At 44.9% G+C, this 18,693-nt stretch overlaps 1 protein-coding gene across 1 annotated transcript; it reads right to left on the reverse strand.

Moving 5' to 3' along the window:
* Positions 1-9,436: 9,436 nt before the first annotated feature.
* On the reverse strand, positions 9,437-11,926 carry LOC121835985. The gene has a single exon (XM_042290580.1). The coding sequence runs from the start codon at positions 11,924-11,926 to the stop codon at positions 9,437-9,439; it is 2,490 nt and encodes an 829-aa protein (XP_042146514.1).
* Between the last annotated feature and the right edge of the window lie 6,767 nt (positions 11,927-18,693).

Raw genomic sequence — 18,693 nt, forward strand, 5'->3', positions numbered from 1 at the left:
CCTTAAACGAACATGGTGACCGTTTCGTTGGGTTCTTGAGTTCTTACATGCAAAAGGTCTTCCGCTCGCTGTCCCCGTTGCTGGTTTGTGAAAGTCCTCTTGAGTTCGGCCTTGCAGGTATACCGTGACATAAGGAACGTCCCGTGGTTCTCGAACCCGTACCTCCTAGTACCCTCCAGGGAAAGGTAGAGGTTCTGCAAGCACTGTTCCGACCACCTGCTGTGGCGCGCCATACGCTCGTAGTGTTGGACCCAGTGCTTTATGCCCTCGTGGATCTCGCAGTAGAAAGGAGTCGGCGTACGAGGAGTGACAAGCGGGTAGACGATAGAATGGGCGGCCGGGTTCTGTTGGGACATCGTGCTCGTCTTGGTCCTCAATTTCTCGTTTTAAAAGTTCTAACTCAGGAAGCTGTCTTTGGGTGCGGCGGCTGGCTCGGGTTTCGGGCTCGTCGACAGGGATCAGCTTTCCGGGACTTGAAAAGGATCGAGCTCGATAGATCTTCTGAGGGGTCCGTCTCACTGGCCTTACAATGCGGCACCCCGAACCTCCACCAAAATGTCACAAATGACAAATGACGAGGCGGCGAATAACTGGGGAAACTAAAAGTTTAATGGAACAAACTTGTGCCCAAAGCAAAAAGCAAAAAAAAAAAAAAAGGAGGTTAGCGTCGCAGGCGTCCATATCGGCGAAACAGCAGGATCGAGCACTGGGTCGCGACTGGTCTCGGACCGCCACGCGAAAACCATTTTCCTTAGCGGAATTTTTCGTGTGTGTGTGTGGGGGGGGGGGGGGGAATGAAGGCTTGGTGCCTGACAAGGCCTCTGCCCCCACTGTTCTGCAGTGCAGCGCAAAAAAGCAACAAACATAACAAAATGTCGCGACCCATCAAAGCGACTCAAAACAAGTGAACAAACCTGGACATTTGCTCAACATGGTGTACATATAGGAAAAATTACAATTTCACGTCTCATTCAATATATACAGAAAAAAATTTAACACCAAAAACCACAAAACATGTGCCCGGTGAGGAGTATCCAGGGCTTGGCAGAGATATTCCAAAACGTATTCGGGAATACAATTCTACTGACATACATGTGTTTTAAGGCCCAAATACAAATACTGAGCTACATTTTCCTTTCATGCAATGGGATATCGCTGAGATACTCCTGCAGAAACAGCGAAGAAGCATTCCGGAATAAAGATACACGTGGGGAGAGTGTAGTTCGTGGCGAATGTGAACGGTAATTTATGCTTGTGTTCCATTTTTTACGCAAATTTATGCACTACCCCTTACCTCTAACTCTTTCTTTTTCATTAATGCCGCTAAAAAGGACATGTCACCCCCGTTGAACTTCATAGTTAGAGAACGGTAAAGACTGCGTACCGTGCTTGGCAAAAGGCGTCAGCCCAAAATGAATCCTGTTTAGCCGTAAGGGCGCATCTCAAATCGCAGTATTTTATGCTTTTGAGTCACCCATAGTGTGGGTAGATCGGACAACAGGGCCGTACTTTTTTTCCACTGAACTGCTTTACAGCGTTCGCTCAGCTAAATTGGAGAAAGTGGAGGGCTTTATGAGAGGAACTGATTTTGTGATTCTTGCAAATAACCTTGTTTAAACCGCAGCTCTTTTTCTATGTTGGTGACTGAGATGAATAATATTATTGGGCGGATACATATAATAGACTCCGAAGCGATTTGCACCAAACATGTGTTTTTATTTTTTGAATTTATCTTAAAAATGAAAGCCGTTTACAACTCCCTCTAACGGTGAATTGGAGCGCAGCTCCTGAGGAGGAGGAGGGAAGGGTACTGAGGGGAGGGTATACCCCTCCTCCCTCCGTGACCCCCCGCCCAGGTCACGTGACCTTACGGTTACGCAGACGCCGCTGAAGCCGGAAACGAGCGTCTAAGAGCTGCGCACTAAAAGGGTAAGAAATGTAACAAAATACCTAAGTCTGGCAAAGTACCGCGATACGAGCGATACATTGTAAATGTATTTCACTGCTGTGATAAAAATACATTTTTCAAATGTATCTCGATACAGAGACACAGATACTCAAAAGTATCTCTAAGATACTATCGCGATACATTTGTATCGCGATACTGCTTAGCCCTGAACAATATATTAAATACCGTCCGCCAGGCCTTCCCAGCCCCAATGCACGGTGAAGCCACCGAACACCACCCTGGAGCGCTTGCCCGGACACTTCCCCGGGTTTGGCGAGATTCGAGGTCAGCTGAAAGAAAACCGTCCCAGCGAGCAACTTACAAAACAACATTGGACCCACATCACCCGTAACATCATCCCGCCACCCTCGCCCACAAGCTCCATTTCAACATCGTCAGCACATCTCTGTCATCTGTACACAATCTCATCACATCATCATTAGATGCGGCGCCACAGACCTTCCTGCTACGGGCCACGCCTCTCTGCGGCGCCGCGGTTCTCCTGAACCAAAATAAATATTACTATTACTCTTAATATAACGGGTATGCAACAAAATTTAAATCAGCTACAAAACAGGGGCCTTTTGAAAGAGGAACGAAGAGATAATTTCTCACATGTCAACATCAATAAACACTGAATAAAAGTATACACACAAAAAAAAGCACCTATATATATAAACAAAGAAACAAAACAATCCTGCAGTTTACGCCATATTACAAAGATAAAAAAGCAATCCCACTTGCCGCGAGCGTCCTTCTGAAACACTTTTAATATTATAAAAATATTTTTGAAAGTTCATGGACATGTCTTTTTTGCTGGTGCGCGCCACGCGTACCCGCCTGGGTTTCTGGAACATCCGGAGTAAAACGTTCGGCACGTAGAACATTGGTACCTCGATCAGGCGACAAGGTTCTTGAACTCACGAGAAAGCTAAATTGAAAGAATAAATAAAAGAAGCGTACGCTCCCAGGAATCGAACCTGGGGCCGCCGCGCAAAAGCCAAGAACGGTAACCATTCGGCCACGCACACACTCTTTTCTTTTTTTTATTGCTGTTCTTGACATAGAACAACCAAAAGCTCAGTAACGTTAAAAGCCTGTCAATCGCTCGCCCACTGGCGTGGTGCTTTTAAAAATAACTTATCTAGCAGTATTTCCATTGTTTTTCCAAACTTCAACAACATAACGAAGCGACTGAGAAAAGAATTCCCCCACAGGCCTTGTGTCTACACCCGCATGACGGAGGGCCTTACGATATCGCTATATCTTGTGAAGTCCGAGCAACATGACTAGGTAAAAAGGCACACAATTCTTGTTTTCCACGGCTAGAAACCGGATGCCATAGGGATCCAGCGGAAAATCCTTTTTCAGAGTGCGCTGTAACACATCCCAGAAAAATATACTGTGCCAACAGTAAAAAAAAAAAAAAAAAACATGTTCGACGGTTTCTGGTTTCTTACACAGAAAACAGTGGTCACCCCTAACTACAAACATACCCCTCTCCACCAACCGGATTTTAACGGGCGGACTACCTGCGTGCAGCTTCAAAAAGGAAGTCTTAACGAACGCTGCACCTGGAATTCTTTTTTACACGCTTCGGGACATCTTGTACCAGACCTGTCGAATAGGAATCCCGGACAATCGTCCACCAGACAGTAGCTCATAGCACAAAAGCTCACCTATTTTTGCGCAAACCCGGACAAAAGCTCACCTATTTTTACACAAACCCAGACAAAAGCTCACTTGAAGAAAATTTCATGCTTAACACGAGTAAGGACAACTTAGGTGCCTGCGAGCGACACTAAGCTGAAACCATACATTAAATGTGACAGGCACTAGGTTTGTTCATTAGAGTGGCTTGAAGTCTATTCACCCATTGGTTAGAAGTAAATGCAGTCACCTACTGCTTCAGGCAGTCTGGGAAAATACCTGGAACCCCTCGCGAATAATTTCCAACGGTTCTGCAGGCAGAGAGGGGCTTTTCACATCTGCAATACTGGGGGCTCAACACTCCGTGCTTGTGCCATTGCCATGGCAAGGAGCGCCTGATCTTGCTGTAGCCATTCTATCAGCCTCCAGACGCTTGGATGGGCGTGGCCGACAAGCTTCTAGAACCCGCTATTCTACCCTTCACAGGTATAGTTCATGTGGCCTCGTACATATTCCACCATTCCGGGAAAACGGGATGAGGACGATTCGTCACATGCGCACTCGTCGCAGGCCGACTAGTAACAGAATGATTCGTCACATAGGAACATTCGTCATAGGGCGACTCGTCCATTGGACAGTTAGTCACATTGACAGCAGAGGGAAGGGTATAATCATCTACAAACCGCAATTTTAAGTAACTAGCTATGTTCCCGGACGACTGTGCAGTTACAACAATTGAACGGGATGCTGTAATAAAAAATAATGCACATGCGAATTCGCGTACTGCTGGAGGATGTGCATAATCGTTCCAGTGTGATGTTACGCAAAATACAATGCGATGTTAGTTTCAGACTGCTACAAATGATAAATATGCACAAATATGCTCGCAATAGGAAATGCTTGCTAAAAAAACTCTACTACATCTATATAAGAAGTCCGAGACATTAAAACACAGTCTTTTGTACTACTGCACTAGGCTGTCAACGCGGCGGTTGCTGTCGTACCTTCCAGCAATGAAGTAAACCAGCCTCTTACAGTCAGCGTGTCTATTTTAATTTTAACAAGCTCATAAACGTGGAGCTGCCTTCACCTTTCATCGATGTCAAAGTGGCGATCAAGCAGGCATTTCAAGCTCGGTGAGATCACTAACGGCCAGAGGAGTTTTCCATAAAATGTTATGGGGAGTTTTACGGTTTTCCACTGTAAGACGAGGGATTTAAAAAGGAAAGTTTGTGAATGCTAAACGTAGAGAAGGTTTTGACACACACCTGCTGTTTAGACGACTCCTCAGTATGCAGGTCGCGGTTGGGTCCTCTTAGGTGTACGGTAACTTGAAAGTGTAATAATTCAACTGACAGATGAATTTATAGTAAATTTTTTTGCGGCAACTTATACAGAACCTCTCCGTGAAGTAGCATCTCTCTACCTCTATTTTTGGGAATGAAGTCCGAGTTCGACAAAAGTCGTTCTCACGTTGCCGTAGCATTCTCCGTTCGGGAAACACCACTTGTTTCACATTTTTTGGAGGGACAAACCATTGTGCGTAGGGTTTCCCCCATGACGAATCATCCTATGACTAATGTTCCACTGTGACAAACGGGCCTGTTACCAATCGTCCGGTGACGAATCGCCATGTAACGAATGAACCGTATCCCCGAAAAACCTCGGGTCGTCGTCGGCGCACATGCAATCAGTCAAATCGAAGAATTCGCCCTGGGTGCCGCAGCAGAAGGACCAGAAGTAACACGGAAGAGGCAGTTGATATACTTGCAATCAAAGTAGTCCAGCAAATTGCTGATGTCACCGATAGACGTTTCGCTGGTATAGGTAAAGATGAAGGATGTAGTCCTTCGGGCACACGCAGTGGTGGAAGACACTCAAGCCCATTTAACATCCCGCACAGCTTTCTAAATTGGTCGTCAGTCTTGCAATTGACCAAAATGCCCAACTCCCGTACCTGCAAAATATAAAAAACTGCAACTCAATGATTCGTATATTACAGTTTTGCTTCAGTTTTCACTTGACTTTACCTTGAGATAATCCTTGATTTCAAATGTATCTACAACGCACGATGATGGAAAGAATTTTGTTTTATTAGCCATTCAATTCATGTATTACTCTGAACCCCCAGAAATACTATGCATTAGTACTGTGGTTCTCCTTAGGGCCACTGCCTTTGGGAGTACCACGTTCGCGGCGAGACGCTCTACCGCGAAGTGGGTTCGTACTCGCGTGGCATGCTGCTCGTTGAGCGCAAGCAGACACCAGTCACGTTGGTAACGGTGATAAACTGTTTATTTACAATGAACCAAAATAACAACAACACAGCGGCTATAAGCTGGTGAACGCCGTCGGTGTGGAGATCGCCCACGGCCGAACGGTCGTTCACAAATGTACAAAGGACGGGGTAAACGCTCACCGGTGCGCCGGAAGGTTCCCCGTTGTCGCCGCCGCCGAATCCCAGGAAGAAGAGAGAAGCGAGACTGCTGTCCGCTGGGTTTAAGATAACGGCGGGGGCGAAGTGGCCAATCAAGGAGCGACACGTCGATCTCCTTTGTGCGGGGGTTCGTTACGGAAATCGCCCCAAGGGGGGAGAGGAGGAAGCCACTTACGGTGGTAAGCAGCGCCACCTCTCGCTACGCCAGCGCGGCCGCCACGGCGCGCCAAAACGCTGACGCGACAGAATGTTGAGGGATCACAATCCCCACAGTACTAAAGAGACATTGTGCCTAACATTGCTCGTTTAGATATTTTTTTATCAATTTTTGTTTCGGAGGTTCAAGAGCATTCTCAAAAGCTGGAGCGACAAGACGAGCTGTCACTGCAATATGTATCTCTAAAAAAAGTGATGGCGCTAAACTTCTCTTAAAAACACTTTCCCTTTGACAACGGTAGAATAGTTTATGTTGGCTTACGTTTCTGTGCGTGCTTTAGCAGAGGTGGAAGAAGCAGCCTACTAGAAATGATGAAATGTCCATTGCGTCCGCACTTGAGCCCCTACCGTGTTTCACTTTGGTACTAAAAACAAAAAAAAAAAATAGGTGAGCTCTTGCCTGTGTCTGTAAAAAGTGGGTGAGCTTCTCTCCGGTGAGCTTCTCTCCGGTCAGGTTTTGTCCGGTGAGCTTCTGTCCGGTTACCATCAAATACAGAGCTCTATAGAGTGGAATCGGCAGGGGAGCATCAACAGGATCCTGTTACAGTTTTTTTCCTAGTAACAACACTCAGGCATTCCAAAAAAAAAAAGCGTACTCTCAAGAACCTGTGCGCTCCTATACTACGTCACGTATATAACCAAAAATACATCAAGCATCTCCAAACTCTGACGACACTATGAAATCAGGCAGAACATTACACAATCGCACTTGACAAAATGTCCTCAAAAACGGGTCTTTGCGTAAGAACCTATTTACCAGCTGCTTCAAATACAAATGGGGTAGCGCCAAGCCTCCATCACATACTCTGCGAAAAAGATTGCTCCGGTTCGTACGCTCATAAGAAGAGCCCCGAAGAAAGAACGCAAACACCCGATGCAGGTTTCGGACATTCACTCTAGAACATTGCAAATAGTGGATCGGGCAAATACCGACACGTCTTTTTCACTCCACTTCTCGGTTTTTTTCTCGCAGTTCAACCACTTGAGACCGCTAAAACGGTTCGCTGTCCCTATAGCTTTCCAGAGAAACCCCTCAGTATTTCGCCGGAGGCGAGACCCTTTTGACGTTTTAAACACATTGGTCTCGCCCCACAATCCCCGTGCCAAAACCCAATGCACCTATCCCGGGCTTACAGCACTTCCGCTTCTATTACTAAAACGTTACTCTAATGCCGTAACCTCTCGTACGCTCTCTCTGCTTGCACAGAACACCGCTATATCGTCTGCGCAGGCCATCACGCGCACCTCACAAGCCTGCAGTACGAAACCACGGATGACGTTGCTTTTAACTACACCCAAGCAGAAAGACTCTATGTATAAACAAAACAAAATTGGGGACAGAGGGCAGCCCTGTCGCGCAGGCTGAAGCACACTAATAAGTAGTGTCCTATTTATATGGACCCCGTTAATATGAATACCCAGCAATACGGACGAAATTTTTGGCGACCGGTCTATCCAATTGTAACTCTGCCCATTTAATATTGAAACCAGCAGTCCGGACTATGAACGGCTATTTTGGGAACGAAACTGAAAAATACATGCATTTTTGACTCGTTAAGATGGACACGTGTCCACAAAAAAAAAATAAAAAATATTAGTGATCCAAGTGTGTAGCCGGAATTCACCAATGTCTGTTGTTTGTTGCCTGTCTAGTTACTTTAGATCCGGGTTCACAAACCCGATGGAACAAAAGGTTAGTGAATCATAGAGTTCACAGTTGGTACCAGGGTGTCGAACTGGAATGTTTTTCGTTGCGGTTTTCGTTCCGGTACAGGGAAAATGGTTCAGCTCCGGTTCAACTCAAAAGTGAAAAAATAAAGGTTCAAACCGGTTCGAACCGGTTCGTACTTATATGCTACAAAGACAGTTGACGGCAGCAAAAGATAAACTATGCATATTCTATAAAAGTGTTACATATAAAAAGCAAAGGCTCACATTACGGTGTGGAACGGACGAGCTAGTGCTGGGGCACTTCGGGACGTGGGTGAAAGCGCAGTACAATGACAGGCAGCTGACCGAAAAAGCAGGTCGTCGTCAAGCATATCCGGGGAAAGACGGCACCTCTGAGACGATAAAATGAACTTCAGTGCATAAAGGGCTCGCTCCACGCTCACCTGGGTCGCAGGCACTCCCATGGCTACTGGCGCCCATGCGTAGTTCTGGATAGCGTTCCCTTCCCTCGGCCCAAAACTGCAACACGTTAGCGTCCTCTGAAAGCCGCGGCCCCTTGTCTAGCATTTCCAGGAGGCATGCTATATCAAGTGGGTTACTAGTACCTCGAATGTGCACGCCAGCCTCAACCTCTCTTTCCTTGAGAAGCGCTTCCAGGGCGTCTTCCGAACCATCTGGAGCCGCTGCAAGTTCAAAAGAAGGGGTAGAAACTTGCTCGCATTGCAGAGCTGTGATTCGCCTCCAAGTCTTTGTCAAATGCAATGTGGCCCGGTACTTCTGCTCAGGGATGAAAAGAAGGTGGTAGCGGGGATCTATGTACACTGCTGCACAGAAGACATTCGTGTCAAGAAGTTGTCGCTCCCTCTTTTTCATTGACTGGACCAAGGCCTTTGCTAACGGGGTCAATATCTTGGAGGTGTCCATGGAACATCTCAGCCATCCTCCGTAAAAATCTCCTACAGTGAGCTGTTTCTTCTGCAATGTCTTCGTCGCCACTTCTGCCGGGCGAAGCGATACTGCGAGCATTTCTATGATATTGTAGTGAGTGCGCAGGCGAGCTGGTGGAAATTAACCATTCTGATGTTAGCCTGAGACTGAGGCAGGAAAAGAGGAAGTTTCAAAGTAGAAGAAAAAGGAACAGTCGAGGATACGTCTCTAACACAGCTAAAGACAAGTTTATTCGGTCACCCTCTTATATACACTCCACAATCTTCACCACAGAACCTTCGCGACCTCCAAAGCCAAAAGATAACAAAGAACTCATCTCTTTCCACCACAATAATCAAACGACCTTGACAATCCTACAAAGCCCCCTCACCAACACAACCTATCTCCTCTCTCCCGGAAGACGATCGACCTTCGCGTACATAGCACACCCTCCTCCTCTCCTCCCCGGCCCACAATCCCGAAACAACCCGGCAACAAAAGATACCAATCCACCTGAACCAAACCAAAGACACAAAGGAGGAAACCACTTACACCCTTTCACAATCAACAACCACTTAACAAAACTCTCAAATCCGCAAGAAGGTTTTTGCACTGCTGCTAAGCTGTAACGACACTTGACTAATGCAGTTGCCCATTGATTTCATTCTTATTGTTTCCTTTACAACCCTTTTGATGTCGTTTACTTCCCTGTGTATTATTTCTGTTTCGGACCAGCGTGGTATACAATTATTACATTCTTGAACATGTTTCGCTATTTCCGAATCAGTCGCGTTGTTTTTTACATTTCTTTTGTGTTCAGTCAATCTATCATTTATACACCTCGACGTTTGACCCACATACTTAAAACCACATTCTAGGGGAATTTCGTATACCACTCCATTATCACACGGAATAGACTTTTCTCGATGCATTTTTGTGCATTCCCTTACACTCTTGTGGAAGGGCGTGAGCTTACTCAATTTATAGTCGGAACTAAAAACCAGATCAACATCGAACTTTTTTGCACAAGCCTTCAAGTTGTGAGAAATTTTGTGATAGTACGGAATTACAGTAGTTCTATGTTTTGGCCTTTGCTTTTGTTCTGCTCTACATTTGTCTGCGAATTTTACGGATAACTGTTTCCCTACGAATTCATCCTGATAACCAGCACTGTTTAGCCTTCTCCACTGCCTTTTCACTGATTCAGCCAAGAAATGAGTACATGATCTGTCCATTGCATTTGTGATTAAAGACCTGACAATACCTGCCTTGACTGTTTTTGAATGGCAACTGTTTTTTGATAGCAGCGGTTTTGCGTTTTCTTTTCCATATTCCCAACATAGCCCTTTTTCATTGTGAATCATAAGCTCTAAAAACTGCAGTTTACCATTCATGGGTCGTTCGACTGTAAACCTCAGTTCCGGGGCAGCCGATCTGATCAATGCTTCCAGAGTGTCAGACAATCCCTCCCGAAAAGAACAGATCAAAATGTCATCGACATATCTTTTTACAAAACAGGATTCGGACGTCAGTTCTTGCAACTTATCAGATACAATGCAATCCAAAGAATTTAGGTAAATTTCCGCTAACGCCGGTGCTACACTCGACCCAATGCATACTCCCTCTTTCTGTAAATACTTTTTTCCTTGATACTCTACTATTGTTGACTGCAAGTAATAATCAAGAACGGCAAGAAAACTGTCCACCGATATGCCTGACCACGATTGGAACCTTACCAAATTCATTTCAAGCACCCCTTTTACCCTTTCCAACAGACGACTCTTCTCTAATGAGTAATAAAGATCCTTGATGTCCATTGACAACATATCTCCTTCCTTTCCATGATGACCTTCGAGTACCGTGATCAACTCACTCGAATTTCTCAGTGACAAAGACTTATCTAGAATTGCATGATTTAAACCTTTTTGAAGAAACACGGAAACTACCTTCTGCCAAGTGCCATTCTCATTGATCACCACTCTAAGTCGCATCTCCGGTTTATGATCCTTAATGAAGAACTTTACGCTCAACGCTGATTTCGACAGATTTACCATGGTCTTTGCTACGTCCTTAAATTCGTCTTCCTCTAAAATTGAAACTATATTTTTCTTTAACTTTCCGATGTTTCCACCCCATTCTTGAAACAAGGATTCCATCGCTTCACCCGTTTTCGTTTGAAATGACGATTTTGAAAGAACCGCGAATCTACCGGATTTATCCGTTTGTAGCAATTGTAATGACCGATCCTCTAACTCCTTTCTAACCGAACTGACGACACGAAAATCCCTTTTCTCATTTGGGTATCCAATGCCCATTACGTTTTCCATTCTGCCAACAGCCTGTTCAATAAACGCCGCTCTTTCCTCATGCCTGACTATTCTTGCAACCGACTGTATAGAAGAAAATACATCCACCCTTGACGGTTTTACATCAATACAAAACTTCGGTCCGTTTTCCAACACTGCTTGCGTCTTCCTTGATAACATTACGCCACCCGGATTGATAACAGAACCTCCACACATCCGATCAAAAAAACTAAAAACCCGTGAGTCTCTATCCCTTCCCTCCTGAGATTTCATCTTAATGCTATCCAGAACATGCCTTCGTTTGACATACCACATACGGTTGAAAACTGTCCTCCTGATGCTGTTCCAAATGATGTAGTCCCTGTGCCGCTTGAAATCACCTCCCACCAGGAGCTCCCAAAGTCTTTCGGAAGCGCTGCGTATTTCTTTGATCCGGTGACTTGAGGCTTCTCTGTACGCCTTGAGGATCCTCTTCTTGCCGCTCCAATGGCCCCCCGACGCTGACAGATGTTTGAATGCAGCTGGGTCCACGAACCTTTTTCGGAGGCAGATGCCGAAATATGCAACCTCGGCCTCCAGCTCCGCCAGTCGACGTCCCAGTCGGTCCAGTACTTCTACTGCTTGAGAAATACAGGCGGTCGGTGTCGTTGATGATGCGGTTGTACATGAGAAGGGGACCAAGCCTGCTTCATGATATTGTATGATAATCAATGAAATTGTAATCAATGATATTGTAGTGAGTGCGCAGGCGAGCTGGTGGAAATTAACCATTCTGATGTTAGCCTGAGACTGAGGCAGGAAAAGAGGAAGTTTCAAAGTAGGAGAAAAAGGAACAGTCGAGGATACGTCTCTAACACAGCTAAAGACAAGTTTATTCGGTCACCCTCTTATATACACTCCACAATCTTCACCACAGAACCTTCGCGACCTCCAAAGCCAAAAGATAACAAAGAACTCATCTCTTTCCACCACAATAATCAAACGACCTTGACAATCCTACAAAGCCCCCTCACCAACACAACCTATCTCCTCTCTCCCGGAAGACGATCGACCTTCGCGTACATAGCACACCCTCCTCCTCTCCTCCCCGGCCCACAATCCCGAAACAACCCGGCAACAAAAGATACCAATCCACCTGAACCAAACCAAAGACACAAAGGAGGAAACCACTTACACCCTTTCACAATCAACAACCACTTAACAAAACTCTCAAATCCGGAGCTTGTCGCCGAATCCTCTCAACAGCCACATCGACTCGAAGAAAACTTCACGCCGACAGAAGCAGCGGAGGAAGAAGAAAGACTAACCGTTACTCGACGTGAAGCTCGCCGGGCCTTGGACACAGTGATCGCCTATCGTGGGCAGGAGGGCGACGGGGAACGTGCACTTCTTGTGGCCGACGTGTTGCACTTTCTGGACACCAAAGTATTATCAAATATGTCAGTGCAAACTCACATCTCCTCGTTTTTTGGCTAAATATGCTCTGTTTTTGTTTTCCACAATGATTAGCAGCAGCAGCGGCGGCACTAAGCCCGCAACCTAAAAACTACGTCCTGTACTTTCAGAAAAACACGTGCCGGACTCTCGACCATCCGGGAGCCAGGCCTTGCAACAAGCACCGTGCAAGTCATCTACCAGTGGATGCAACGCCTGTACTGATCATCGTGGAAAACGTACCAGATAACGGTCATCGAGGCTCAAGCGGAGAACGCAACCATCTGCAAAGTCATCATCCAGAGCAGCAACGCTTCAATCGTCCGCGAGGTGGCCTTCGGATCCCGACGCTACATAATCGGCTGTCTCCCACCGGCCCCCGCACAGGCAGCAGCGGCGGCACTGAGCACGCAACCTAAAATCTACGTCCTGTACCTTCAGGTTGGTTTTCACACATTTTTTGTCATTTCTTTTCTTTCCGCTGCTGCTGCCATACAGCCATAGGGTGTATAGAGCATGAAAAACGCAAATGACGAGTGTTTGCCATGTGGCAAACCCCTTCCACATAATGGAACAGTCGCAACGTGCTCTGAATGTTCTTACAGTTTTCATTTTGGAGCGTTTAGTGGGGTATCTGAAGCTACTTTTAGAAAAAGAGGCGAAAGTGCTCGGGAGGAGTGGAAATGTCCGACTTGTCAAAAAGGCAAACAGAGGAGTCATTCGGTCAAGGGGACCATACCATCGGAGGCGGATATTGCCGGTATGTTCGTTACGATCAGCCAGAAACTTGAAATTCTCACGAGCCTAAAAGGAACAGTTGACGGCATAGAACACTCCGTGCAGTTGATGTCTGACCAGTATGACGAGGTCATGACCCAACTAGCCGCCCAAAGCGCAGACATCAAAGACTTAAAAGCACCGGTGACGAATCTTGAGGCGAGAAAATGCGAAGATGATGTTCTACAGCTGAAAGAAGAATTGAACGAACTTGAATGGAGCAGCAGGCGCCTGAACCTGGAATTTCACGGCATTCCGCAAACCAATAACGAAAACTTTCTTGAGAAGGTGAACGAAGTTGGATCCAGGATAGGTGTACCAGAACTCTCAGAACCAGAGGTGGTGTCTGCACACCGGCTTCCTCTAAAACCCGGAAAGGTTCCAGCTATCATCGTCCGGTTTGCAAAACAGCGAACCCGTGATCTTTGGCTCGAAAGAAAGAAGGAACTAAGAAAAAATCGTGAGGAGATCTACATTAAAAAAAACATGACTCGGCTGAATAGGGTTCTCCTACGTGCTGCAAAGGACTGGGCGACTGCGAAAAGATTTCAATACGCATGGCACAAAAACGGAAAGGTCTTTGTTCGCGCAAAAGACGGTGACCGTGCAATCGTTGTAAGGAACGTCGATGACCTTCAAAAAATCGGTTAAACGCATCTCTTTTCTTGCCTAACGTATTATTGTAGGTAGTTCCTGTGAGATGGCTAATGCAAACATCATTCTACAGGAGGAACTGAAAGATTGTTTGGGCACAGGAAATACCCCCTCAACTAAATGTTTTCATTTAAATACAAGATATGCCAGAAACAAATCCGCAGATTTAGAATTCCTTTTCCATGTACTTGACGTCCCGTTCGACGTTATTATGTTATCAGAGACCTGGTACAGATGCGACAGTGACGTTTTCAAACTTCCCGAATTTAATGCTCATTGTGTAAATCGGCTATCTCAGCGTGGCGGTGGTGTTTCAATGTTAATAAAAAATGATATGAGCTACGAACTTTTGTCGGAATTTTGTCTCTCGACCGATGACTATGAAGTACTCTCGATAAGAACAAACCAAAATGTTGTGTCAGTGTTCTATCGCCCCCCCCCCCCCCCCCCCCCCCCCCGATGGCAATATTTGGAAGTTTTGTGAATTTTTGGATGGCTTCTTTGTGTTTATTGAAGATAACCAGTACAACGTGATTTGGGGTGGGGATTTCAATGGTGACATGTTAAGCGATAATAGTTCAAAAAGAAATATTACTACTCTTTTCCAGATAAACGGTTGCATGAATGTAATAAATCAACCGACACGTATTACTAGCACATCAGAAGCATTGCTCGATCTATTCATCACTAATTTTGACCGGCAAATCGTGACATCCGGTATGAAAGCTTGCAATATCAGTGATCACCTCGCAACTTTTCTATGTATAGGTAATGATATCGGTAAACGCAAAGGCCCTAAAGTGCACACTTTAGTACAAAGTATTGCCACTGACCGTCTTGACTACTTCAAAAATAACTTGAGGGATGCAAACTGGGCGGGGGTTTTAGACAAAACTGACGCGAATGAAGCTTACGAAGAATTTCTCCATATTTTCAAAACTATTTACGTGAACCACTTTCCCAATCGAAAAGTAAGGAGACTAAAAAAAGCCCGGAAACCATGGATAACGGCAGAATTAATTGCAAAGGTACAAATAAAGAACATACGCTATATCAAGCTTTCATTAAAACAAAAGACCCAGGCAAGCTTAAAATTTTTAAGGCGTTCAGGAACAATTTGAACACGGAACTAAAGAAATGCAAAACCGTCTACTACCACAATTTGTTCAGCTCAATTCCCGGCCGCACTGACGTGATGTGGAGGAAGTTGAATTCTGTTTTAAATCGCAACGACACGCAAAAGAGCATTGAATCTATAACACAAAATAACGTTGAATTGAGTGGTCGTTCTCTCGCTGATGTATTTAACAACTTCTTTGTAAATCTAGGGGGCGACTTTAATACAACTAATGCTTGCAGTTATATGAACCGAAGAATTATGGAAATTTTCTATTTTAATCCAGTCACTGAAGATGAAGTGGTGTCAGTGTTTCATAACGTAAACGTTAGTCACGGTTGCGACGCCGATGGTATACAGATACGCCCAGTACTATATGTTTTCGACATTATCGGCCGTTACCTGGCGTACATTTTTAATCTCTGTTTAGAAACGGCCATATTCCCCCAAAAGATGCAGATAGCCAAGGTGATAGTGCTTTATAAGAAAGGCGATAGAAATGACATAAACAACTACAGACCTGTGTCACTTCTCCCAGTATTTTCGAAAGGCTTAGAAAAGATTATACATAACCGTTTTATTGTGTTTTTGGAAAAGCATAACGTCATTACAGAATCTCAGTTCAGATTTAGAAAGAAAATTTCTACGGAACTAGCCTTGCTTGACCAAAAAGAATTTATCCTGCGCAACTTTGAAGATAAGAATATAGTACTGGGCATATTCATCGATTTTACAAAAGCGTTTGACTACATTAACCACGAGTTGCTCATTCAAATATTAGAGTTTTATGGTATTAGGGGACATGCAGCGCTTCTCATTAAGTCGTATTTAGAAAAAAGGCGTTAGTATTCAAGGTCACTTTTCTGATATCAAGCCAATTAAGTCTGGGGTACCACAAGGAAGCATACCTGGGCCATTGCTCTTTAATATATATATTAATGACATCGTTAACATTGCGCAGCTAGTGAAGTTTATAATTTACGCGGATGACACCAGCCTCTTTTTTTCAGGTAAGAATTATAATGAAATTTCGCACGTAGCTAATGACACCATACAAGCTCTAGACACATGGGCTAAATCAAATAATCTCATAATTAATAAAAAGAAAACTAAGGCGACCTTATTTTGCCCCAAAAATAAGAACCCTGAACTTACGAGTGATATTTTTCTAGACTCTTCGCCTATTGAAGTGGTAAGCACGTTTAAGACTTTGGGGGTGTTTTTCTCTTGGCACATGTCTTGGACTGAACACGTTGAATATATTATTTCTAAGCTCTCTCGTATCACTGGTATGCTGCATAGACATCGTCATGATCTTCCAAAAGGAGTTAAGTTGCTTTTGTATAACTCATTGTTTTTATCTCATCTGAATTATTGCCATTTCGTTTGGGGGACGACGACAAAAAGCAATCTGCAGAAACTATTTCTATTGCAGAAAAGAGTGTTACGAATTGTGTGTAACGTGCCTTATGATTCTCACACTGACCAACTTTTCAGAGAGCTGCGTGTAGTGAAGATATTTGATCACTATGCTTTCAGACTTAGCATAAAGTATAAACAGGAATGTCGCGAGTTAAACAGTTTCTTATTGTCATTATCATCACTTCGAAAAAGAGCTGCAACATATTCCACCCGTCACTCCGATGTTTGGGCAGTAGAAACGTCACGAACAGATTATGGCCTCCAAATGATTAAAATAACCTTGCCAACATTACTGAACACTCTTATGGGCTCTAGTTTTGATGTCGAATCTTCCAATATGTGTGCGCTTAAGGATTATTTTCTTTCTAATTAAACAAGCCTTACTGCTGTTGATTAGCTAGCGGATTTTTGCTTTTGTCTTTGTTTCGTTAATTTTTTGTTGTTAAGTACTTTGTATTATATAAATTCTTGTGTATGACTTCCCCAATGCTGTGTACCTGTGGGGGGTCTGAGGACCAGTCAAGCTGCTTGCACAGCTTTTTTCCTCAGCTCCCACCATACTTCTGTGGTAAATAAAGTCATTATTATTATTACTTAAATTGTTGTGTTTTTGACCTTCATTCGTTATTATGGACGATATTTCTGAGGAACGGAGGCGTCCATATGACTGTACGCTTACCCACAGACTTGTTTACAATTAGGCTTGTCGTGCAGCACCTTTACGCCATGCGAACACTTTCTGTTATTACGGAGCATACTTCTATTTGTTCCAATATCGCCCGCATAACTTTATATGACACGCGATCGAATGCTTTTTTGAGGTCGATCTGGAGCATTGCTACCTTATCATTCGTTGTCTGACAGCACACTTAGAGTACACGTTGAGCCGTGTGAATATTCGTTGTGATTAATGGTTCTTTAATTACACACGTTTGATGGGAAACAGCTATTTTTGTAATGACTGTTTGCGGCCGTCGTGCCAAAATCTTCATTACTACTTTGTAAGGCTACTTTTGTGAAGCTAATTGGCCTTTATGATGTACCAGAACGCAGTTTAACGGTATCATCGATCTTGGGTATTGGTGAGACCTCTTAAAGGAAGTTTGTAGTGGTTTCATTAAATAGGCTTCGTTAAAGATGTTGTCTAATATGCTGGCGTAACTTCATGTCTAAAGGTGTTATAAAAAGCCGCACTAATGCCGTCAGGTCCAGGTGACTTTCGAGGGTTCAATTCGTGTATCCCTTTCTCTATTTGTGTTATAGTGATCTTTGTCTCAAGAAATTCTTTTGGTTTCTCATTTGGTCTCGGCAAAATCACTACGTACTCTTCTATAAATTCCGTCATATCCACTGGGCTTTGCACAAACAATTTCGAATAGTACTTAAAAACGCTTTTTGAATGTCACTTTGTTTGCTCGTAAACTTTCCCTCCATTTCAATCTCACCGATCGTGTTCTTTCGTGCAAAATGTTTTTCGTGCTCAACGCCCTTTTTGACGGGAATTCACCTACGGGGAACTTCTCTGCTCGTGCTCTGATACGAGCTCCGTGATAGCGTGTAACGAACGCCGTCTTGGAGACCGACAGGCGTCCAAGCGACCTTCCAAGAAGCCAGCAGACGTGGGAAAACGTCCAGGCATTTCTACGTTCCAAGAACCCATTGGGCTCCCGAAAGCTCAAGGACAAGCGGCGGCGGCGAGACGAGAGTGCTGGTCAGCGACCTTTCAAGAGGCCCGCCGGCGTGGGAAGAAGACCAGCCACTCGGCCTTCCAGGAATCCCACAGTGGCCCACGAGATCAATGCATCCTTTCCCGACCTTCCCAGGTGGACCCCACCCGTCGGGCGCCCCGCACCCAATTACCTTCCCTTCGGAAGAGGAAGCCGCTGCAATCATGGATGCGCGCCGCGCCGACCCCGCCGACCCCTCGGGGGACAAGCGGACACGTCTTTGGGACAGCTAATCTGCATGGTGTTGATGGCGTCTGTGGGCGGAGACGAGGATGTGTCGCTGTGTGTGGAGGAGGAGCTGACATAGCTAGCTGAAATCCCTACGTGGGGAATGTAGGGAAGAGCGTCCCGTTAAAAGAAGCGGACTTCTTCGGGACTCCTGTGTTCATGGCTGTAACTCCAACGAT

Source organism: Ixodes scapularis, unplaced genomic scaffold (genome assembly GCF_016920785.2).
Source record: "Ixodes scapularis isolate PalLabHiFi unplaced genomic scaffold, ASM1692078v2 PGA_scaffold1__304_contigs__length_218370807, whole genome shotgun sequence".
In the NCBI taxonomy this organism is placed as follows: domain Eukaryota; kingdom Metazoa; phylum Arthropoda; class Arachnida; order Ixodida; family Ixodidae; genus Ixodes; species Ixodes scapularis.

Coding starts and splice junctions, on each gene's coding strand:
- LOC121835985 (XM_042290580.1), bottom strand. CDS start 11,926: ATGGTTAATTTCCACCAGCTCGCCTGCGCACTCACTACAATATCATTG.